The 24,729-nt window shown below is 42.7% G+C and overlaps 3 protein-coding genes across 3 annotated transcripts in view; 1 reads left to right on the top strand and 2 right to left on the bottom strand.

Moving 5' to 3' along the window:
• The window catches only part of eys (EGF-like photoreceptor maintenance factor), a 141,193-nt gene extending 129,444 nt beyond the window's left edge, over positions 1-11,749 (top strand). Inside the window, exons 43-49 of the mRNA XM_086122554.1 lie at positions 2,989-3,171; positions 4,398-4,564; positions 4,976-5,120; positions 8,312-8,474; positions 8,558-8,730; positions 8,853-9,014; positions 9,846-11,749. Of these exons, the coding sequence (XP_085978680.1) occupies positions 2,989-3,171; positions 4,398-4,564; positions 4,976-5,120; positions 8,312-8,474; positions 8,558-8,730; positions 8,853-9,014; positions 9,846-11,029 (2,177 nt within the window). The 3' untranslated portion in view covers positions 11,030-11,749. The remainder of the gene's footprint in view (positions 1-2,988; positions 3,172-4,397; positions 4,565-4,975; positions 5,121-8,311; positions 8,475-8,557; positions 8,731-8,852; positions 9,015-9,845) is intronic.
• Positions 11,750-11,988: 239 nt separating this feature from the next.
• Positions 11,989-21,866, bottom strand: phf3 (PHD finger protein 3). The gene is made up of 16 exons (XM_086122432.1): positions 21,752-21,866; positions 20,569-20,819; positions 20,194-20,316; positions 18,820-20,116; positions 18,270-18,528; positions 17,349-17,400; positions 16,913-17,033; positions 16,654-16,810; positions 16,435-16,551; positions 16,170-16,298; positions 15,941-16,085; positions 15,674-15,860; positions 15,448-15,595; positions 15,015-15,104; positions 14,718-14,913; positions 11,989-14,635 (listed from the first exon to the last, which is right to left on the bottom strand). The coding sequence occupies exons 2-16, from the start codon at positions 20,801-20,803 to the stop codon at positions 12,927-12,929; spliced, it is 4,965 nt and encodes a 1,654-aa protein (XP_085978558.1). The 5' UTR covers positions 20,804-20,819; positions 21,752-21,866; the 3' UTR covers positions 11,989-12,926.
• An 814-nt stretch (positions 21,867-22,680) lies between these two features.
• Positions 22,681-23,860, bottom strand: LOC147199233 (isoaspartyl peptidase/L-asparaginase). The gene is given in 5 exon segments (XM_086122473.1): positions 22,681-22,834; positions 22,891-22,942; positions 23,033-23,078; positions 23,080-23,230; positions 23,718-23,860. Coding segments are annotated over 5 exon segments (546 nt in total).
• Between the last annotated feature and the right edge of the window lie 869 nt (positions 23,861-24,729).

Raw genomic sequence — 24,729 nt, 5'->3', positions numbered from 1 at the left:
TGCAGCTTTATTAAGGGACCCATCTGCAAACAGTTGGTGAATGGGAGCCTTGAGCAGTTGGTAGAGTGAGTGCCTGTTGTTAAGTAAAGGGATTAATGGAACTAAATAGTGCTGAGGATGTAGAAATGTGCTCTTCCTCCAGCAATAAAGTTGAATAATCAAAGCAAAACTCACGGCGGATTTGCTGAATATTTCAAAGGACTTTTAAATTAATCAGATTGTATTGATTTAAAGCTACTTTTTTTGCGGGATAAAGTGGAAAGTTTTATTTTTTTTCTATTCATTTGCTTAAGAGTTTGTTTGTTTTGAGAATCCTCTAGAAAAAAAAATCAGCCAATAAAGCAAGAGTCAGCTCTGGTTCTCAGAAGCAAAGGTTTTGCATGACTAAACTAAAGAGCAGCAGGGTGCTGGGGCATATCACAGATATGCTCCAGCACCCACGTGCCAGACAGAGCAATTCAAACATCCAGTGCAGCACCAAGCGTGCGCCTGACATTTGAATCCTGCCAACATCCGATAAGATCAGCACAATCACAGCTGATCACTCCCCAGGGGCTTGCTCCGTGCTCATCTCAAGGCCACAGAGCCCTTTTCCTCATTCCTAATATGGAGTAGACTTTTAATAATTGAGTCCAGCGGTTGTTCATGCCGTGTTCTGTTACTGTTGCATGTGATTTTCAAACCTTCAGACAGACCACTGTCAAAGAATAACCCCAGCGTAATCTTGATTATGAAAGTTAGTGTTGTGAAATCATCACACACATACAATTATTGAGAGTTACTTGAAACAAAGTGGCTAAGGAAGATGCGTTAAAGTGCTAGAAGACAAGGAAGCCAGAAACCAAAGTTGTCTTCTTCAGTGCAATTTTTTCAACTCTCGTCTAAAGTGCTCTTAAATTGAGACCGTTACTCTGTGAACAGCCAGGAGACCAAATGCAACGAAAGACCAGGAAGTGCAACCGATGTTGGAGTACCTTAGCAGAGTTTGTGAAAAATTCATATATATTTCGGGTGACTTCACTTAGAATTAGAAATTACTTGCTTTTTTTGTTGTAATCGTTATTAATTTTTAATTTGCTACTTTTGCATCCTTGTAGTGTTGTGTTGAGGTTAAACATGGAGGCAATATGTCTCCAATGAAATATTGTTTGTGGCACCTCTTTTGGATGTACATATTTGTCGGTTTTACCCATTAGTTTTGTACTGGATTCGATTTGGGTGCTGAAGGGCATTTAAATCAGTGTGCAGTGTGCACTCATGTCTTGACTCAACCCTCGAAGGTGGACTTTTTGTATTGTCGTTGATTTTGGTGTTCGGCATTTCTATTGAGCAAACGTGAGCAAACACACAATGTAAGGCTTTCAAGAAAGTCACTTTTCAGGTCCCTTGACCTTTGTTAATGTTTGATCTCCAATCTAAACCGAATGAAAAGTGTGTACGGCACAAAATGTTAAAATGTTAAGGGCTCCGTTATTCACCGAAGTCAACGGGATCGGAATCAAACCTTGCAATGAGTGTCACCATTGTCATGTTTACATGTAATGCAGCGTTACACGTCGAAAACATGGTGCCGAGTCTGACATTAACTTACATAATTGATGTCAAAATAAACCTCAGTAGTGGAATAAATAATTTAAGAAACACAAATAGGGTGAACTTCAATGTTGTACAGTAAATTACGAGTCCGTGTCTACTTATTAGTTTGGATCATTTAGATCAGGGATAGGCCACTCTGGTCCTTGAGGGCCACAATTCTGCATGTTTTAGATGTTTCCCTCCTCTGATGCACCTGCAGAAGCCTGATGATTTGTTCCGATGATTTGCTAGTGATCCTGATCATTTGTTCCGGGTGTGCTGGAGGAAACATGTAGAATTGTGATCCTCAAAGACCGCAGTTGCCCATCCCCTGATTTAGGTTCTATTTTAATGGCTTGCAGTGATTGGATGGTGATGAGTCCAGATTTTACTGCGTCACTTTTTGTCCAGAATGGTAGAGATAGGCTCCAACTCACCCACAGCCCTGATGAGAATGAACGGTAGAGAAAATGGTTAGATGGGTTGAATGGCATTTTCAAAAGATGTGGGAGTTTTTTGGGGGGGTTTTTTTGTATTTCTTATATTTCAAAATGTATATTTTTCCTACAAAAGGTGTGTTATTATTTTATGGATGCTGTGGTACCTCTTTGTATGCTGACCTTGCGTACGCTTTAGTTGAGCTAGTTCAGCATGTGGTTATCAATAGTGTGAGTGTTCTGATGTGACATACTTATGGTGGGAGTGTAAAAACTGTGTAATAGTCATTGTGAAGACTGACAACATCCATATATCCAGATGTGGTCTTTTAAAAAATAAAGCGCCAGTAGTATCTAACTTGTTAGTTGAGCAAAATAGGAGCAACAGGGTGCCATTTGTCTACTTTTTTATAGAGGCGATTCAGAGAAACAGTCAGCAAATAGGACTCTTAGTGGGGATGATGAGGCTTTATAAATAATTTATGTGCATGAGGGGGACAATGGCAGAGCAGATTTTTGAGCTTGTTTTGCTATCACTGCCACCATGACACGTATCTTCCAGGCAAGAATATCAGTTTTATGTTCGGTGAAAAAGTGATTTTCTGAAAATATCATGGAACTTAACATTGGGTCTGCGGTGCAAAATCAAATGCAGAGTTTCAATACAAATGGGGGTAATGCAAACAATGCGCTCTCTGTAACTAAACGTGAATTGAATGTTACGCTGCTGTCATTGTGTGCAGCCAGGGGATGAAGCATTTATCGTCTGCATGCCAAAATTCTGCCTAAATGGCTACTAATGGAAATAGAATGGGACTGGAGAGGTGATAGTGTTTGAAAACAGGTCACCATTTAATAGCATTCTGAGAGGGGTTCACTCCCTCCACTGAAGTGCTGTGTGGCAATAGTGCCATCTTTTGGCAAGTTGTGATGGAGAGCACATGGTCTCCTCCCAATGTTTCTTTCTGTCTTGCAGCCGTCAACATCACACGAGCCAGATTCAGTGGTACTGATGAGTTTGGCTACACGTCCTTTACGGCCTACTCCAACATTCCGAATCTCGGCTTTTTCTACGAGTTCCAGCTGAAGTTCACGCTGGCCAATCACTCGTCTGCTTTGAAAGACAACCTGATCCTGTTTGCTGGGCAGAAAGGACAAGGTCAGCAACCTGCAATCTTTCGGGGGATTATGTTTTACGTCTGACCTGTAATGCTCATTCCACTGTAATATTTCAATGAAATCATCCAAACCATTTGGTATGTTAGACCGCTACATATCAGCGAAGACTTAAGCAGTTACTATTCCTGCCGCCCCCCCACCCCCACCTCCAATCCATTTTATCCAGCGGCAACGATATGAATAGCACATTCCTCATTCCTAAGAGAACGATTTTGGGGGCAAATCCTACACAATTCAAAAGTCAGACAAAAGAAAGAACTCCAAAACCAGCACTAACTCTATCAATTAGTCCCTGTGTGGGGTTTTTTTTTTTTTTTGGTTTGTTTTGTTTTGCCATGTCATTGGATTGATTGGACCTTTTTTTTTCCTTCCGCAAGGCGTTTAGTAACATGACCACAGACACTTTCGACACGCTTGTCAAATTGGCACTCCACTGCAATCAGTGGACAGGAAATGCTTACCAGTGGGCAATTGGACAACGCTGCTCCAATGTCAACTGGAAAGCTACAGTATGAGCAAGGGAAGGATATGCTTACAAAACCGCAAAGCTGTCAAATTCAAATGGCCTCAAGTCTGTCTGAATAATATCCGTCATGAAAAGATATGGTGACTTTTGGGGGCACCTTGAATACATTTTCAAATGCGGTGTTGAATTAGTCAGACGTGATAACGTGAACTTTGCAACAATAGTTTCTAAAAACAATACAAAAATAAGTTCCAGTAGATCTGCTGTGGTCTTCTGCAGAGAGTTCTATTCATAAACAAAAAAGAAGGGGAAAAAAAAACACGAGCAATATGAATAATGAAATACCTGCCAGGAGAGAGAGCGGCATAGTCAGAAATATTGCAAACTCAAAGGTGAAATAAGAGAAAAGATGAGATCTGAACAACTAAAACAATAATTGCTTTAATAATGTGTCAGCTTTGATCACTTACTTAAAACATAGAGGGCACAATTATTTTATTAATGCATGGGATCAAGTTACACAAAATCCGCAGTGGTTGCAGTGATGAACAATGTCGTTTACAGTGTGCCTTCAAGCAACCGCATGTATAATTGAGTTTAAATCTTGGGTAATTGATTGTTATTGTTTTTTTTGTGGGTTCCAGTTCAGTGAGAGTTCATGCTATTTATAATATATTTATGACCTCACTGTACTATATCTGCCGCGCTGTTCATTGCTCATTAATGCCTTCTGCTTCCAGGCACTGATGGCGATGACTTCTTTGTTTTGGGCGTGCGGAAAGGGAGAGTCCTGCATAAATTCAATCTCGGCTCAGGTATAGCAACCATGGTTTCAGATCGACTGAACCTCCGCATGGACATCCACACTGTCACATTTGGAAGGACCAACCAAACAGGATGGCTGAAGGTGACTGGATCATTGCAGAATGTTGATTTGACTCTAAACTGCAGATTGCAAATCATGAAAAATAGCAGCTGCTGTACCTACAAAAAAATAATAATAATCATTTTTCAACATTTTTCAAAAAGCATCTCCTCCCTCTCTTTATATTTGTCTGCTGTAGTGTCAGAAATGTACCGGTAAATGATGTTACAATTTCACGTGTCAGGCTTGTGCTTCATTTTTTTTTCCAAATATATCCACAAGAACAATGTAAAAAGTCAATGAGGATCCCTGTGGGAAGAAAATCTTTATTGTCTTTTAGTACGAGTCAAAAACATTTATGAACCAGAATTAAGCTAACTAATAGGAGGTTGTGCATTGAGATTTTTCGATTATTCACAGTACTTGCTCGAGTATAAACAGTGTCTTTCTTAGGTTGATGGACAAAGGAACAGAACGGGTTCATCTCCAGGACCTCTGCGGGTCCTCGATGCTGTCAAGCATCTCTTTGTAGGTGGATATAATGAGTACAGCTCTGACCTGCTGCCACTTGGCTCCAGGTTCCATCGCGGCTTTCAGGGTAAGACGGCCACTTTCAGCAGCGTGCACTAAGAATCACTGAAGCTTGGCCTTCATCCCAGGAACACCCTTGCCTTAGTAAGCAGAGGAGAAACGCATCATGAAAAGACCAGAAAAGAGCACATAGTGTGGTTATATCAATTAATTGCTGCGGTGTACATCCATTTTACTGTTGCCAAGTCCCTCCAAAAAGAAAATTAAAATAATAAAGTATTATGACCATCGATCCATTTTATTTACATTTCCCTATTCAGGGTTATGTTTGAGTTGTGGCCTATCGCAGCTGACTTTCAAGGCGAGAGGCCTGTGCTGACAAAGAATCATTCACAGTTACATTCGTGGACAATCTACAGTCTGCAGTGACGCTATCATGCATGTTTTTGGAATGTGGAGCGAAGCCTCCCGGAGGAAGGCACGTTAAGTTAACTTGACTTGCCACTGTCCATTGAGATTTATTGGTTGCAGTACAAGATGACGCTTTAACTTCACCAGAACAACTGCAGAAGTATGATTTGGCGTTCAAAGTACGCCACAGATCTTTGGAAGTCCTTTGAAAAGGCAACGATGCCAAAAGAACTGATTTAACAATGATTATATTCCTAATAGGCCAAAGGAAGCAGGCGGTTTTGCACTTTTCCCCCAAATCAACTGATGCCAAAGATTAAAATACGGTTACTTGCCTCCTAATATGCCTTGCCATATCATGGTTCATGAGTTTTGCCCAAATTGAGATGTAACTTTTTAATGGTCTGTTCAGTAACACACAAGAGGACAGTGGCAGCTTCTGCTGTGCTCTTGAGTGTCATGTGACTTTCTAATGTGAGCATCTAGGGACAGGATATGGGCTTCATACTCCCTTAGACCGAAAGCCATGTCCTCTCTTTTGGCGCACTGGTGTCATCTTCATGATGATGTTGATGATGTCACAAGTCTCTTGAGAGTTGTGACGGTGTTCGATCTGGCAACTGGCGAGATTCGTTACAAATGCAAGACATGCCACCTATGGTGCGCTAAATCTTCAACGAGGGGGCGCTTTGTGTAAGCCTACAAAGTGGAAATGTCTTACTCACCTTTTTCTGGTTGAAATACCGGTACATTATAACATATTGACATTGGAATTGGTATAACGTTATCCCAGAACATTATTATTCACAAGAATTACTCCCAACACGGGTTGGAGTAAATACAGCAATGTGTTTATTTACCATGCCTGCAATTACACAAACATTGACCTTGAGGATAACATTGAGGAATGCAATGATAAACACATTCATTATGCGGGCCTCTTATTTTGCAACAGAATCCTTTGAAATCAACAGCAACTTTTTTTATGTCCAGAGCCCCAAATGTTTTTGTGTCTTATTTATGAGTCTGGCATTCATTTCAATTTAGCCTTTCAAATGAAAGCTTAAAAAAAAAAAGGAAAAAAAATCTAATCAGCTGTGGTGAACACAGTTCACATATTCCACCTGACCCAGCGACGTCCTCGTGCTGGTAAACTCCACACCGGTGGCGCCGTCGCCCCAGTGCTGAGGATGTAATGAGAACTCATGGGCGTCTAATCAGATCTGCGTGACCTTCCTGGGGCCCTAATCATGATGGCTGGCAGTGAACACACTGATAATTCACTTCACTCCCAGTTATCAACAGATCCACCCCGCCCGCCCCCACGCCCACCCGCCCCCTGTGGAAAGGTGGCTGAGGAGACACGGTGACTCCTGAAATGAATCAGTCTGTCAATTTGAGCCTCTGATCAAATAACAAGTAACTGGGAATAGTGTTTGTCGAGGCTCGACACCATTACATGCAAACATTCCGATTGAGGGCATTTATTCAACGCGATGTGAAGCAGAGCCATTTAGAACAGTAGCGCCTGGGTACAGCTACAGTATATTAAAAAGACACATCGAAGTAGGCCTACGTCTATAATGCCGCAACCATCACTTAAGTCGACGTAGATGGCATCAGGCCATGAATATTCATGAGTGAACATGACATTTCTAGTGCATCCTGTTTGCGCCAGTGGCCAATGCAAGGAAGAGGGTTGGGCAATGCAATGAAGTGTTATTTTTATGCTCTGCACTTACAGGCCAAAGTAAATATGGCCCGGATGGGATGGATTTATGGAAGCAAGAGTCAAACAAGACCAGGTAGATGGTTGATGATAGGTGGCATACTCGTTTGACTATTGTGTGAACGCTGAGCGATAAGCATTCATCATGTTATTTTGAGAGGGTGAATGTTTTGGCAGTCTGTGACAGCATCACCGTTTCTCAATGGATTCAAAGAAGGTCGAAGATATATCATTATTCTGAGCCCTATGTTGTATTGCTTCTGAAATATTTGATTTTTAATTTACAACTGGGCTGTTTTCCCAACCTGCTCTCTGGGTTGCTATGGAGTTTGAGCAGATTAGGTTACTTTGGTTACTTAGGTTAGTAACTTCGGTTACTACTTCCATTTATTTTCCCCTGAACTTCATAGTCCTTGTATTAGTCAGATATTACACTGTTAGAAATGCATCTTGGTCAAGCCACACTTTTAATTTAAAAAAAGAATTTGCAAGCACGCAAGGTACATGCCAACAGCAAAATATGTGATCTTGATGACAGAGTGGACATTTTGGACTAATTTTACCATTTAATCAGCACACGGTTGACCTTCTCTTAGCAACATGATTGATTTAGCTGACTGTTTAACAAATATATTTCAACTTTCTAAAAGGTTTTTATGTCACTTGATATTTCGCTTTGAACAATGAACATGTTGAGCTTGACAACTATGCACATAATATGATCAATGTAAATACAGTATTGATTCTGTAAGTACTCACTATCCCAGCCTCCACTGAAAGACAAAATGTTAATCGTTATGTCACTGAAAAAAGGGGAAGTTTCCCAAGATTGATCAAGTCTAAAATATTGGTAGCGGTACTCCAAATGTCGAGATGGACAGAAAAGACATGATAAGTAGTGATGTCAATGACATCATTGAATTTACGAGGCATGCTCAGGCGTCCTCCCCCGTGTATCTCACACCGGCTGTATTGTAACCGGGGATTACTTTGATATGTTGTCATGACTCTGGATTTTTTTTTTTTCCTGGCATTTCAGCTAACTGATAAATAACCCTCTCGATATGAGACGTGCATCTATAAAAACAGCATCCCTTGTCTGTCTTGTCTTTTTCAAGGGTGCATTTTTGAAATGTACTTTCGAACGAGAAGAAATGGAACAGTCCAAGATCTGGGACATCCCGCCTTTGGACGTAGCGTGGGTCAATGTGGAGTCAATTTGTGTGTTCATGTTCACTGCAGGAATGGAGGAACATGTGTGGACTCTGGTTCATCCGTGTAGTAAGGCCGCACATTTTACTAGACTTACAGAAGCACGGTGGATGGGAAATCATTAGCTACGAGCTTGCGTTTTCCTCCCGCAGTTGCCAATGCCCTTTCGGATGGAAAGGAGCGCTCTGTTCGGAGACGATGTCAGTGTGCGATGCCGCGCACGCTCCCCCGCCTCTGTGTGCCCACGGCTCCACCTGCATCCCTCTTCCAAATGGATATACCTGTCACTGCCCCCTGGGAACAGCAGGAGTCTACTGCGAGAAAGGTCACACCATCACACGCAATCTTCATCATTACACGTGTATTTTTTTTCTCTCTGTTCATTTTGTCAACAAGGAAACACTTTCGCTGTTCAATAATTTAACTGCTCTATTGTCCCCATTTCAGCTGTGAGCATCAGTGATCCATTCTTCAGTGGAAAGCGCTCCTCCTGGATGTCCTTCCGCCCAGTGAATACGAGACATCGGACTGTTTTACAAATGCAGTTCCAAGCTTTATCACCTGGTGGCATCCTTTTCTACATTGCACAACATCTTGGGGACAGACCTGGTAACTACTTTATAAAGCGAAACAACCCATCAAGAGTATTGAAAAAACAAAAGGACGTGTTCTTAAATGTTTTTTTTAAATGCATATTTGCTGCCGATAATAATTCATGCAAATCTGATTGAAAGAAAGAGGGCACTCACCTAAACTTCACCTCAACATAGCTCTGACTAATCTTTTTACTGTGTTGCTGCAAAGAGCCACACACACACACACACATGCACAGACACACGACCATGCACTCGCGCACATATGAATGTATACACGCCACGACGAGCAACAGCCAGAGCGCCCAAAGATAAATAAAACCTTAAAACACAAACACATAACAACCCCCCCCCCCCCCCCCCCATTTCCTCCTCCCACCGCTCTGCTGGCTCTTGGTTGATTGCAATCGACGTATTGGGCACCCCTGCACTAAAAACAGAGGTAATTCGCTGACTAGCTTAGCACTTAGCGCCTTTGTCTGCGCATGAGCGGTGATTCAGTCATCTGACTGGTTGCCCTCTATGTCAATCAAGTAACAGCATTGATGATAGGCTGACGTAGTGTATTAAGCACCGTTGTTTGAATGGCAGCGCCATCCCCGAGGCGTTTACGACAATTTTGTGAAAGTCCGGGAGCCACATGCGGCTCGCGAGCCGCGGGTTGGCCACCCTGTTATAAAAGTACATTAACTCATTCAGTACGAGCCATTTTCAGACCCTTTTTTACCCCAAGTCTTGAAAAAATATATATGACAAAACTATAAATAATTACCTGGGATTAAATGTATCTAAAGTAACCTTTTACAAATGTCTTCCGAGCAACTCATTTTTTAATTCTTTCCTGCAGGAGACTTCCTCTGCCTTTCTTTGATGTCTGGCTTTGTCCAGCTGCGGTACAATCTGGGGGATGGTCCCCACGCCCTGCAGACTGTGACGAGAGTAGACCTGCATGCGAGGAGCTGGCACACCGTGAAGGCGGGCCGGATCGGTCAGCAGGGCTTCCTAATTCTGGATGGCAAGGAAGTTAGACGCAACGTGACCCAGGGGATGAGCACACTGGATGTTGCCACCAACATCTTTGTCGGGGGCGTCTCCTCTCTGAGCTCTGTGGCCACGGACGCGATCGAAGGGGAGCCAACGGGCTTCACTGGCAGCATCAGAGAAATGATTCTAAACGGACTTGAGTTGGAGTTGACGGAAAAAGGGGCTCTTAGTGGCGCAAATGTCGAGGACCGGGATGGAAGTGACTGTGGGTACAAGGTGTGCCACAATGGAGGTCAATGCAAGGCAACAGGGAAGGACGATATCACGTGTGACTGCCCACCATCATGGACCGGCCCAACTTGTAATCAGTCTTTAAGCTGTGTCAACAACATCTGTAAACATGGCTCCATATGCTCTCCTGCTAGTCAGACAACGTACACCTGCATGTGCCCCCTCGGATGGGGAGGAAAGTACTGCACCAGAGAGGTGCCAACAGACACTTTAAAGTTTGTCGGACGCTCTTACGTTAAATACGTTGATCTGAAATACAGCAGGAGAAATTTAAGATCAACCCACGTTTCTTTTATCTTCCTCACAAACACTAGCGACAGTCTAATCATGTGGATGGGCAAAGGGGGGCATGAAGATGAGGACTTCCTGGCAGTGGGACTAGAGAAGGGAGGCCTGAAAGTTGCACTTAATCTTGGGGAGAGGATTTCCCTCCCGTTGACTTCAAAAAGTCAGGCACTTTGCTGCAACAAATGGCACCATGTTTCCATTGTAATAAACAGCACGGTCATTCAAGTCCATTTGAACAATAAGAGAATCATCCTAGAGGATGTGGATCCACTTGGGAGATACGTAGCCTTAAACTACGGGGGGCAGCTCTACTTTGGGGGATTTGAAATGTTCACAAATGTATCTGTCGTGACATCTGGACTGTTTTCAGGGGGCTTTGAAGGAAATCTCCGAAATGTTTATTTGTTTGATGAAGCCCTTCTGTTTTCAAAAACTGATGAGGGCTTTAATGTTCATAACGGTAATTAGTAGTAGAAGGGGAAGTGGCTTTTGTGAGAAAGTGAAACACACAGATTTTTGAATACAATACATGCTGATTTATATTGCGCTTTCACAACAGCTGCCGATGATTTTTAACTCTCTAGGAACATGGGCTTCAAAATCTCAGAACACAGAAGGAACAAAACCTCCTCCTAAAAGTCAGCCTGCAGTTCGAGGGGTGTTCAAAAACTCTAGGCCAGGCATGTCCAGCTCCGGGTCTGGAGGGCCACTGTCCTGCCTGTTTTCCAGCTCTCCAGACTGCAACACACCTGATGCAGATGATCAGCTCATCAGCCAGCTCTGAAGCAGCATTAGAACGTTCCTGATGATTTGAATCAGGTGTGTTGCTCCTGGGAGAGCTGGAAAACAGGCAAGACAGCGGCCCGCGAGGACCGACTTTGGACACCCCTGCTCTAGGCCCTCCACAGCAGGAAGACCTCCTTATAGAACCCCTGATTTTAAGGTAAATCACCTTCTTAATCATGTGTCTTATTATCATGATGGGTGAAATGTTTTGTGTGTGTGTGTTGCGCTTTTTTGAGATGTCGCCTCACTAGAAAGACTATCATGGCAAAGGGTAATGATACTCATCTTGGCCGCTCATTACGCTTGGAACAAAACAGGCAAATTAAGGCAAGTACTGTATTGGTAAAAACTAAGTCATTTTTCCAATCAGGTGCTGAAATAAAATGTGTACACAGTGATAAACATGACCCTGTTCCAGCTTTTTTGGAATTCAGCCATAAAATTCTAAGCTAACGATTATTTGCTTAAAAAAAAACAAGGTTTAATCAGTTTGAACATTAAATATTTTGTCCTCCCAACTTCATTGGAATTTTCTTTTATATGCAAAGACCCCCCCCCCCCCCCAAAATAAAGGAAGTTGTTTCATTTCATACAAAGATCTTTGTGAAGAAGACAAATCATAGTGGTAAAACTGTCGGTAGTCTGTTTCATGTACATTTAATTAGAGTACAGCAGTGTTGTTTAGGTGACGGTATCTTTAATATACTGTATTTACTGTACACAGAAATGTTTACATTTTTTATCACAATAAGAAAAGAATTAGCTTTATTACCAACTGTACATACACACGTGCAAAGGCACACTTCATTCTAAGGTACTGTATATTACAAGCCAAAAAATGTACAATGCTTTTCCAGTAGAAAGTAAGACTATAAAATATTTCAGGCAATTTAAAAGGAACCAACTTGGGGAACACAAGCTGCTGCTCAATGGGTGCCTCCATGAAGTTTGTTTTTGCAGCTAATATAACTTTGGCTCTAAAACAATTTGACCAATCAATCAATCGGCTCAATATTACCGGATGTTGAAAATATAATGCAGCGGGTCAATGGAAACAAAGTTAATTTAAAAAACAACAACAACAACCAAGAAAATACATTTAAAATTGAAAGTGGCCCCTTTTCCAAATTGGTAGGAAAAGAATGTATCTACACCCACTCATCAATTTCGTAGTCACACCTCTATAGGAAAGGCTCACATTGGAAAGGAAATGGATTTGCTTCTTTTCCATTACATTGAGGATTAACTGGTTGCAGCAAAGCCATCAAAAAAAACTGAGGTTTTGTTGCTGCAGTTGATGGTTGTACAAGGTGTAACAAATTGACAAGCAAGTGTGATGAACTTTGTAACTCCACTAAAATAGCTCAGCTTGTCATAACAGAAGTCATGGGAGGGATGTTACATACAAGCTGCACACTGACGACGTCGAAAAAAAAAAAATCGAAACAGCTAAAAAAAAGCTGTAGTGGTTTGAATCAGATAATGGGTTCCTTAGAGCACCAAAACACATACAACTGGTGCTTGTTTTCCTTAAAAAAAAAAAAAAACAAACAAAAAAAAAAAGTTAAAAACCTAATTATTACGAGTAACTGTCTTTTGAGCTCCTTCGCCCATTGTCATAGTCATAGTCGTAGTCAGAGTCCCGCCGGTGTCCGTGGCGTTCTTTGTGGCGGCTAGTGTAGTCGTCACTGTAGTATCGCTCTTTCCGCCGCTCGCCATAGTGGTCCTCAGAGTGTCTGTGGTGCCGATTCTTGTCTCTGCGCTTGTCGTCAGAGCCGTGCTCGTGTTTCCTGCTCCGCCCCCTGTCATGATGCCTGCTCTTCTTCCGGTGGTGAGAGTCTCTGCGGTGGCCGTGCCTCTCGTGGTGGTGGTCCCGGTCCTCGCTGTGCGACTCCCTCTCCTCCCACGGGTGACAGTAAGTGTAGAGCTCCTCCTGTGCTTCCTCTTTGGCCTGCAATGGAGGTTGACCAGTTGGTTGGGCGAGAGTCTCGGGGTTTGCCTCAAGGGAACCCCACTCCTGGGCCTCTGCTGTGCTGTGATTCGGATCCTGGATGTGCAGGTTGTGAAAAGAGTTTGGAGCAGATGGGCCGTGGTCACGGCCAGGTACCTGAGGTTGGTGCTGCTGCTGGTGGTGGGCAGGTGCGGCACTGTTACATGTTGGCAGAGCTGGCGCCCTCCCCGTGTCTTGTGGTACTGCAGAAGGGTTTCTTGCTTGAGTTACTGTGCCGCTCGAATGGCCTCCAGCAGGATCGCTGCAGTCACCGGGGACTGATTGACTATCAGATGGGTTTTGTTCTTTCAGTTTGTGTTTGGCCTGAGAGATCTGTAAAAAGCCTTGATGAAATGTTGTAACTGAGCTGATTTTGCTGCTACCCAACACAGGAGCGTGCTTATCATCAACGGGGGTAATGGGGCTCGTTTCGCTGGCTTTGTTTTCAGTCACACTTGAATAGTTGGAGATCTTTTTCAATATTCCACTTAGAGGTTTGGAGCAATTTGTGTTCTCTGACGCTGGCTGTGATTCCAACTTTGCTTTGTCTGAATCAGGGAGAGCGATGTCCTCTTTCTTGGGGATATCACTGCTGCTCACTTCACCATCTTTGTGAATCGTAGCCAGGCTGTCCAAGAAAGCTTCCGTGGAAACATCTGGAGGCTTATCTCTCAGAGAGACTTGGGGACCTCGGGGTGCGGGCTCAGCATCTTTTCCCAGTGATGCGTTTGAATCCTCTGTCTGGCCGGATGACTGCGGTTCAGCTTGGACAACTTTCACTTCTTTTTTCTTGATGACAAAGCGGTCTCGAGGCGTAGCAGCAGTGACAGCGGCAGCTGGACCCTTGGAGCCCCCGCTGGGTGGCACCTCTGTTTTCAGAGCAGGTTGGGCCTTGTGGGCATCAGCAAAAGGCTGTCCTCCGAAATCTGGCAGAGGCGGGAGTTCTCCACCCCAGCCGAGTAACACACCTGGAAGAAAACGCAGAGGCTTGTGGGGTTCCTGGCTGCTGTTCGCTGCTGCAGATGGTTCTTCAAAAGACTCTGTGATGGGCTCCTCTGCAGCCTCTGTAGTCTCAAGTAGTTTATCCTTCTCGCTTTTATTTGGAGTAGTCAAGGAGGCCAGGAAGAGCTTCTCATCATCTTCTTCCGCAGGAGTTTCCTTGACAGAAGCTGGGACGGTGGGCTTGACATCAGGAGACATCCTTGTCCTTTCATTGACGTCAACTGGAATATAATCTCTTTTGGGCCTCTGACGAATTATAAGTCCCAAGAGAAGGTTTGCTCGGTTGTTTTCCAGACCTGGCAAATCACATGATAATTACATTTGTGTCAAGACAATGACTTTATTCTTGACAGGGGTGAATTTGCTAGTGTTGATCACCTGGTCCATCAAAAGGCACAAGTTGATGTGGCACTTTTTCAGAAGCACCCAAAGGAATGAGATACATGTCCTTCACTTGTTTGCGGTTGTTTGACACCACCCCAAAACGCCTTCTGCTGCTGAAATAAGCATACAGGAGAGTGTAGGAGATCTCATCTTCCTCAGTTACAGGGGAGAAGCGAATCAGGCACACTTCCTTTAAATGAAAAAGAAACAAACATGTGTCAGCAATCAATGTACGGTTAGATGTAATGTCATGTCTGAACCTTCCAGTTAAGAAGTCAAAATATTTATTACTTTAGTTCCTGTAGCGCGTATCTTTTCCAAGTAGTCCCACACCGTCTGTGGACTTATCCTTCCGCCAACCAGAATGCTGTCAGGAAGATCCTATGGAAAAACAGAAAGGATTCACTGTCTATACTTTCAAGTGAGTCACCTTCGATTGCCTCAGGATGCGAGTGCTCATACTTGCGGAGAATATCACTCTTTAAAACAGCACAATTCCCTCATTGAATGCCAAATCATGCAAAAATGCAACCTAAAAACTGCACAGTTCAATTGAAAAACTGACAAATGTTAGGTTCCAAGGGTGCATTTTGCTTTTCAATGTGGGGCAAAGACATCAAAATCTTAATGAGAATGTTAATAAGACAGATTTAAGTTTCAAAGTGGACTTGAAACACTTAAGTCAAAAGTATGGGGGGGGGGCTCGTTAAAAAGAGTGGCGTACCTGAGTCAAGCTGTCCAGAATGCCTGACACAGGGAAAGCTTTTGTGACAAGTTTAGCCACAGAGTGCATAGTCAGGAAGCCTCGCCACAAGGACTTCAGGCTGGAGAGGAATGATGCGTCATCGTCTCGGCCAGCTGGATTGTCTGACCTGAGATGGAGAGAGTAGCACTTCAGCCGCTATCTTGGCACTAAGCCGCATAAACGCGTATCACAAACGAGTGCTCGCCTTCGCTCGTAGCTGGTGTGAGCCTTCTGAAAGCTCTCCTCCAAGACTGTGAGGTGGAGGTCATCCTCAACAGCAGATGGCGTTGGTGTGCTCGTCTCCTCGCTTTTGGCAGACTGTCGCTTTGCCACGGTTGTCGCAACTTTGACCACTTTGGTGGGCGCTTCTTTCACCGGGGGTGCCATGCGGCCTGAATCGGTCAGACAAGAAAGTCGGTCATTGACGTCTTTGATGTATGAGGTCACAACTTGGGCTCATGTTGTAAGTCACCTGTACAGATTTTGCAGTTGAGGTCAAATAAGTGAGACTTGTGTTTGCTGGTGGTGTCCTTCTGAGTCTCAGTGCTCTCTGCAGGTTTCTCTGGAGCAATCGGAGCTTCGACTTGCACTTCTGGGGCTTTGACTGGCGGTTCAACCTGTGAAGAAGTTAGGCAGAGTCCACAACTGAGTGGCGCATTGACTTGCGAGTAAAACAAATCAGGTCATGGTCCATTTCTTACCTCAACCTCCACAGGTTCAGATACTTTCCTTGGTTCTTCACTCTCGATCTCGATCTCCCCTTTATGTGTGATCTTGGTGATGGGACGCCTCTCAACCTCTCTTTGCTCTTTTTCGATCATTTCAATTGTCTGTGGGGGGGAAAAGAAAAGTCATCCAGAGGTAGATTTGTTCACTAAAGAGGAGATGAGTATAAATCAGCCTTACTGAGCGTCTTAATGGCCATCAAGTTTAGTTGAGGATGCATGAGATATGAGGATTACTCACGTGTCGGTTTTCTCTTTGCCGCCAAGCAGCCAGTTCCTTGGAAGCCAATTCCTCGGGACTCATTCGGATTAGATTACCAGGAGATATTTCTCCCTTTAGAACCTTCCTAAAGAGAACCTGAGTGGTAGGACAAAAGGAGGTTACTTGTAAATTATACTGGAACTGTCATGGCTTCAGAGATCATGTCTGGTCTCATTTGGAGACATCAACTACACTTACATTATTTTTAGTATCTTTGAGGTTAAACATCAAGCTTCGATACTTGTTCTTGTATTTGTTTTCCGTATCTTTATACAGATGGAAAATTTCTCTCTCAATTTTCTTGGCAACTTCAGCAGCTTTCTCCACTGGGACATTCAAATCAGACTCCTTCAACCTAAATTGCAGAGCGTCACACATTCAGCATCTTGAACAAAACTGTTTTTGAAAGCTGTTCGATGAAGAGGCTCTGTAATGTAAATTTACAGAGATCTCCTACCTCTGGATGAGGATGTCTTTCAGAGAATCACGCACACTGCGCCTGATCTCCTCAACAGATGCAGGCTTTTTTGAAGAGGAAGATACGCTTTTACTTTTTGCCTCAGGTTTCAGCTGAATGCCTGTGAGGACAGAAAAAGTACAGAGGAAGTTTCAATGAAAACAAAACAACAACAACAAAAAAAAAAAGGAACTGCAATTCAAACAGGTGTTTTTACTCTGTGTTGAATTCTATAAAAATCAAAGTTCCAACACTGCCAAATATATTTCCTGTTGGTGTACAATTTGGAAACGCAACTGCTAGCTGTGAAAAATGTAAAAATAACATCCATAAAATGAAAGCATTCATGAATGTGCTTTCAGTATTTAAGAGTTAAATAGCAAAATGTGATAAATATATTAACAGCATTACCATATTTAAGCACTGTATCAAATACCTGTTTTATGATGAGTTTCTTTGACATCTGCGGATGATCTTCGACCTTGCTCCTATTTTAGGAGATAGGAATGACAAATTACGGTACTTAAGGAACACCAGCATTTGCATTGGGGGGGGGGGGTTACTTTTTAACAGGAAAAGTAAAAACAAGTATGAATGTTCACCTTTACGATAATAGAATCGGAATGTTTGGACTTGGCAAAGTTGTGTGTTCTTAAGTTAATTCTAGTACATTAATAGTTGTTTTTGTACTTCCCAGGTGTGTAAAATGGCATGGCTTCGTACTTCTGAGGGCACTGAATCAATCACAAGTGGACTCTTCCAATTGCCATTGATTCAATGCCCCGAGAATGAAATGACCTGCATAAATGAGAATAGTCAAATGCATTCAAAAAAATGTTTCAAAAATGTTCATCTCATATTTTAATAAACTAATTCAGATAAATGAGAGTGTCAAAACATCTCCGTGCAGTTTTACACCCTTGGAAGTGACAACCACAACGATCAACATTGTTTGGAAGCACCCTGACAGCGTCAAACATTATCAAAACAAATCAATATTATCTTTCGAGTGGCTGAATGTGTTACGTTATGTGGGTGTATTTTCCTATGTTGGCTCAATCTCATTATTTTGGTACAACACAATGGATGAGTCTATGTCTAACTTTTATGAGAAGCTCCAAACGTTGGCGAATATACAGATCTACGAGAAGCATACACCCGTGCGCAAGCCATCAGTGTACAGGGAAAGTAATAACAAAAAAAGATAACAAACCCTTGTGTAGTGGAAACACTGGCTATGATTAATATCAGAGCATCACTTAGCTGGGGAGCACACATAGCGAGACATCCTTTGTAATTAATGTTCTACAGCTGTTGTTTAAACAACTTTAGTGAGCGAAACGCTAAGATGACGAACCTTCTTGAAAGATCGCACCCCCCCTGATGTCATTTCCTCAGATGCTGCTGACTTGGGCTTGGGCGCCTGCTTGACAGCTTCGATCTTTAGTTCAGGCGCAGGTGTGGTTTCGGGCTCCAGCTTTTTACTCTCCTCCTCGCAGCATTTTAAGCACACGTACATCTGGTCCTCCTCCTCCATCTCGCGTACTTTGAGCAGGTCAAGTCCAACACAGTCACCGTGGAACCAATCATCACAGCGGCCACAGCCAACCATGAACCTGAAAGGGGGTGAAAAAAATATTTTGACCAATTTTCTTTGAAGCCCGTACTACTGACTATCTGATCTGATTGTTACAGGACACGCCAGTTTCCGCTGTTGTGTTGCGGCAGCACATCAACAATGAACGGGTTGAAGTGCAGTTTGAAAAAGCTTTTTACTGTCGATCAAGCACACCCAAAACATCTTGACAAAAGTATTTTGGAATGATGCCTGCAGAAATACAATCATGAAGAATTTGATTTCTAATTTGTGTTCCGAGCTTGAGAAACGTTTATAAACGTATACTTACATGTTGTTGTGGTGTTTCTTGCACTGACCACAGCAGTTGTTTCCGTCCCACACAGACTCACTGTTGGCAGGTTGCTCCTGTTGCTGTGGCTCCACACTTTCTTTCTTTACAGCCGGAGCATTGTCGGGAATAAACAGCTGTGGCTCATCCACAGAGATGCTTCTTGCAGTTTTACTTTTTTGCCTTTGTAGGATCTTTTCAGGCTTCTTCGTTTTTGGCTTATCCTGCCCTGCTTCTTCTGGTGTTTTGGAGGAATGACCCAGACGAGTGACATGGGTGGAGTTGAAAGAGTCTGCTTTCAAGATGTTGAGAGTATGAGACGGTTTGGTTGGACTGTTTTGATCGACGGCACGACTCCCACTAGATAGCATTTTCTTCACTGGAGAGCTTGGCTTCACTTTGGGATCTCCTGTTTGCATCTTTGGATGTTTAGTGGGATGTTCACTCGGGGTGGTGTCAGACCGCCTTTTTAAATGTTCACTGCTTCTTTTCTCTTTAAGAGACTTCAATTTGTGGAGGACATCTCTTTGGACAACTTTTGATGATACATTTTGGGAGGCTGTAGCTCCTTTAGTCGAGTTGCTTTTTTCACCTATAATGCCACTTTTCTTATTGAAAGTAAGTGGTTGCTTTGATTGGAGCAGGTTTTTGGCTAAAATTGGTTTCTTTTCTTTATTGTTTACCTTGTTACTTGCAGCGGTCCCGTTGCTGGGTGGCAATTTAACACCACATTTTTTGTCATTGACAGGCTTTTGCTTTCTCACAACAGGCTGATTGTCATCTTTAGTTTCTTGAGTGCATTTCTTTGTTTCGGTCCCATTAGCCGCTTGTATGTCATTAGGGTTCACATATGGCCCCAGACCAAGTGGTGTATCGTCAATACCCAAATTCTCAGTTACGTTCTGGTCCGCGACTTTCTCAAGTACAGGATTTTGTGCAGCGACACCATCATCTGACAACATGGCGAACCCAACATCCGCACCATAAGAAAAACTACCATCAAAATTGGCTTCTGTGTCATGGAGATAGGATGGCCCAGGAAGTAGTTCGATCTTGAATCCTCCAATGGTGACAGTCAGTCGTTTCAACACAACAGATGGTTTTAACCATAATCCACCTTCAATATCGTTGATATTGATGCGTCCACCCAGAGTTAGTTCTTTCTTCAGCTGTATTCCTTTAACCCCTTTCTTGATCAGAAATGACTTCTGTAGTCTGTTGGAAGGTTTCCTTCCCGGTCTTCCTCTGGGTACAGGATTTGGGGTAATCTCAGCAGGCTTTGGACCGTCATTGGATTCTGTGTTGAAAAGCCAAACAAATGTCACAATTTGTTGAAATGCAATATACAGGAAAAAAAATAAGCTTGAAGCTTACCTAATTGTACATTAATTGGGCGCTTCCTGGGTCTGGCCACAGGCTTCTTGATTGTGGCTGAATTGTTTTTTGTGACCGCCAGGTCACCGCTGAGGCCTGCAGCTGTTGAACCACCACTGAGCTCTGCCAGGAAAGACAAAGGTTTGTGTAAATGGGATTGCGGGGGCAGTTCATAGCAGTGCAGAAGTTAAAGTCAGCCTTAATCCTTCATCAGAATCACATGCGGACTTAAAACAACATTACTACATGAGTATTGAAAGTGTGTGAAATAACACACTATGCACAAAAACGAAACCATATAGAACTACTTTATTCCAAAAGCACATATTAACAGGCTCAACACCATATGAAAATATGTACCGGTAGTAAGCATACCTGCTGAACTTGAAATTTGAAAAGTAGAGTCCTCATTGTCCAGCAGGTTGAACTGAGACGTTGCACATCCAAACATGGGATCTTTGTCACTCAACATGTTCTTGAGCGAATCTTCAAGGCAAAGTCCCGACCCAAACTCATTACTGGCTTCACATTCCAGATTTTGACCTACGACAAGGCTGTCGTCTAACTGGTCACTGGGTATTAAAACGTTAAAAGTGTCCACAATATCCATGAATGCTGCTACCTTCCTGCAAGGGGGAAATATAGATAAAACGCATTACTTAGATAACCGACATGTGGATGTTACAGCTACACGTGTACATCAAAGCATCATAAATGTAATTAAACATGATCAAGTATGCAATAAATGTTAACGTAAATAAGTGGGGACGAGGGGCTTAAGTTTGTGACAATAACACGATTCAGTGCTTTCTCCATCGTTGGTGCACGTTACTGTCCTAAATTAGCAGTTAGCAATGAGCGAGCTGTTTACTTCGGTCAACAAGGTTTTTGATTCAAATGTCGGAGGCCCACTAAAGAGCTCGAACGTTTATGCAGTACTAGTAGCACATTCTAAACTCCCGACTAATGCCAAATGCAAATCAGTAATTCAAGTTTTAGCAAGCGTGTACACAAGTTGCAAGAGGCCAGAATGGATTCAGTGAGAACGTAATAACGACCAGGTGAGGATTTATTGAACAGAAATTGAGATGATTACTATTTTGACTTGGAAACAAATGTAAAATGTTACTTATATTGACTAGTTTTCCTAACAGACGACAAATAAGTTGCCTGCTAGTTAGCACGCGTTGCTAATGCCAATCTGCAGCTATGGATCATATCCGTTAGCAACCTAACGATGACCTGTGGAGGAAGTTTTAGTTATTCCTCAAGTCTTTAGCCAAGTAAACATACGGATGTCCCCATGACTGTACCATAACTGCATGACAAATCGGCTTGTCATTCTAGAGACAAAATTATAACATGTACAGTAGATAAAAGATCAAGACCGAGGCAAAATATGTCAGACATGCTAACTAGGTCGTGCTAGCAAAGGCCTAGGGTTGTTTGTAGCCTGACTGCAGCTAACAGGCGTTGCGAAAACACGCCCACGAGCATCAAGTTCAGCTTTGGCTCACTGTAGATTTTAACATGTGAGCGTTTATACGTGGAGGCTTACCTCTGTCTGAGTGCAATGATGTGTCCAATTCGTATAGGTTACATAGTAACGCGGCTGCCTGCTTTCCTGCCTCGCTAACTTCCTCTACAGCTAAGCCGTCATTCGTCCCGCTGCCGCAAAGCTCCTGATCTGCAAGTCACGTGGTTTGTGTTTACAGCAGGTATCTTAGCAGCTGCGAGCGTGCCGGCGGTTATTCCTCATGCAAAGAAATTACAGCTATTTTGTTTTGGAATTATTTTCAGTTTAGAGATATAGATTTTAACATGCCAACAGTGTACATAGACGTTGCATGAGGGTAAAACGTTGAGGATACACTTCCTAATCCGAGAACCTATCATGAACCCATTCCTGGAGGAACATACAATCAACTGCAATCGAAACCTTTATAAAAAACAGAAACCCGAAGACCTTTTTTCAAAGATAATGTGGCCAAACACAATTCACGTCATAACAACGTGTAAGCACAAAAACAGTACAATTACAAACAGAAAACTGCTATCGAAAAGACTATCATCCACCCAGAATGAAGAGCAAAAACTACAGAACAGTGCAACTGATAAACAATCAGTTTACAATTAGTTTACAATTTGACTCCCAATATCATTCTAGGACCAGGGATCAAAGAAGCTGGCCTCAGTTTGCAGAGATGGCACTTTAAAACAGATGAGAAGTAGACTATAAGCAATGCAATTGCAAGTAATATGGCATTATCTCATGAATTAAGAGCAGGAAAATGTTGCATTTCACTTAGACCTGTTCCGGCTTGTTGTGAGTTGAGCAAGGTTCTGGATATGTGTGCATTTTATTTCATGAAACCCTGACTGTTCATGGCATGACAGGAATTTTCAGTTAGAGAAGAAGGTGTGAGTATGCATAGGTCTGCACACCTACAGTACTTCATAATGCGTATGAACCATTTAATGTTGTGATTAGGACAAATGGTCCTTGTGTTTTTCATGCGGGTCTAATCCGTAGTAGGGAACCTCGTTTTCCACATCTGCCTGAGCCATTTGTTCGGTGGTGAAAGCTGGTGCCCATTGGCCCTTTGGAGGAACAACGACAACTCCACCAACGCCACACACAAACACACACACACACACACACACACACACACACACACACACACACATACACACACACGAGTTTCCATGTACTACAGAGACATGTTTGAAGCCTCTTCCACGGACTTACCTGATGATTGTGCCAGGGGGGTAAATATGCTGATAACAAGTGAGTAGTCATGTAATTGCAAAGTATATAAAATGTCACATGAACTGAAACCTTGTTCCACGCGTGTAAGGATGAGTCTGGCCAGGGTGATTTTAATTAAGGATCGACGCTCCATGGCCAGTACAAGACACTGCACCACTGAGGTTGTCTGCATATTCCCCCACAGCCTTATTTTCAATAGAGAACATGGAAAACACGATTGAAACAGAAATATCAAATTAAGGAACAGCACAGACAGTATCATGGGCCCTAGAATGACAGTCGACAAGATAACATTCTTGCACGTGAGCTGGTTGGGTCAACTTTAACCAACCGCTGATAAAATATTCATTTCACTGTTGTCAAATTACAAAACATAACATTTTCTCAAATAAGTATTATCAAGACAATATACAGTAATGGGCGGTCTCAATTCAGGCCTTCCTGTGGTGGAGTTTGCACTTTTCCCCTGTGCTGATGTGGATTTTCTCTGGCTTTCTCCTGTTTGAAATTGTGACACGAGTCCTGGAACCTTTCTAATACTGTACACCTCATATTTTACCATTGTGTATGAATGCACTACATGCAATAAGTGATTCTCAACCGGTGTGTCCCGAGACATCATTATGTATGCCACAGGAAACTATTATTACTCCACCCTGGTCTGGAATCCTGCTATTGCTTGTAGTATTTGTATACACGTGGATTGCTTCAAACTGAGAGGAGTCACTTTGGACAGGTAAAGTTCAAGTACTACCAGTGGGCGTTGAAGTCTTCCATCACCCCTGTCACATACTTCTTGTGCTTCTCCCATTCTTTTCTCTCATAGCTGGTCACCAGTGTATCAGTGGGAACTGTAGTCATGCCAATGCTCCCAGCAAACAGCACCACTGTCAACATGAAACATGATCAGTATGGGGGTTTCCATGAAAACCATAAAGTCCACCATAAAGTATGTACAGTATGTATACACACACACACTACATACTGTAAATGCATTGTTTACTGATATTTAAAATAGGCGAGGGGATGACGTGTAATTTTTTTAAATTATCATATGTATCCATTAAATTTCGTCTAATCAATTTACATCGTGTTTAATCATTATTTCCGTACGCAGTGGAGGCAGAATGATTTCACCACTCAATATGTAACAGCAGAGGGCGCAAGAAATGCAGGTTTCCTTCCCAAAGAGGCTGAAGAAGAAATCAAAAAAGTCCAGTTCACAATCAGATTTTATCATGAAGAATTGTCAGGAGTCGTATTTGTCTTTCATGTTATTATGAAAATAGTGTTAGGAAAAGTGTGACTTGAATGGATATGGACAAGGCCTCTGTTATGGATTTCTAGCATTCCCTATTGCAACTGTAGCTGGAAAAAAAAATATTAGCCACATCCCTGAAAATGTGTCTGATTTTGCACCCCTGGGAAAAGCGGGATTTTGTGCAATGTGTTATTCTGGCCAGGACTCCTGTTATGGGTTTGGACATTTTCCCGGCCTGTGTTTTCAAAAGAGGCCGTACCGTATATAAAATGGATTGGCGGGAGAGAATGGGGCTTTATGCCATTCCTGGCCCCTTTTTATAGTCTTAAAGCCTTTTTATTTTCGTCAAGAAATGTTTAACATGTTCAACCTTTCAGAGGAAAATAAATATAATAAAAACAGTCTGTTCAGAAAAACCCAAGGCCACGAAAAGGAGTTTCAAAACATGCAGTATTGTTTTTGACCACTTGAGGTCGACAAGAGTCCACCAAAATCAGTCATTCAG

The sequence above is a fragment of the Hippocampus guttulatus genome, chromosome 10 (assembly GCF_054856545.1).
Source record: "Hippocampus guttulatus isolate MCC_2025c chromosome 10, RoL_Hgut_1.0, whole genome shotgun sequence".
NCBI lineage: Eukaryota > Metazoa > Chordata > Actinopteri > Syngnathiformes > Syngnathidae > Hippocampus > Hippocampus guttulatus.
Note: the sequence above shows the minus strand (reverse complement) of the source record. Positions and strands in the feature narration are given on the sequence as shown.

Coding starts and splice junctions, on each gene's coding strand:
- phf3 (XM_086122432.1), bottom strand. CDS start 20,803: ATGGATATTGTGGACACTTTTAACGTTTTAATACCCAGTGACCAGTTA. Junction 20,317..20,568: donor TCAAATTTCAAGTTCAGCAG/GTATGCTTACTA, acceptor CTTTCCTGGCAG/AGCTCAGTGGTGGTTCAACA. Junction 16,552..16,653: donor TCAAAGATACTAAAAATAAT/GTAAGTGTAGTT, acceptor CCTACCACTCAG/GTTCTCTTTAGGAAGGTTCT.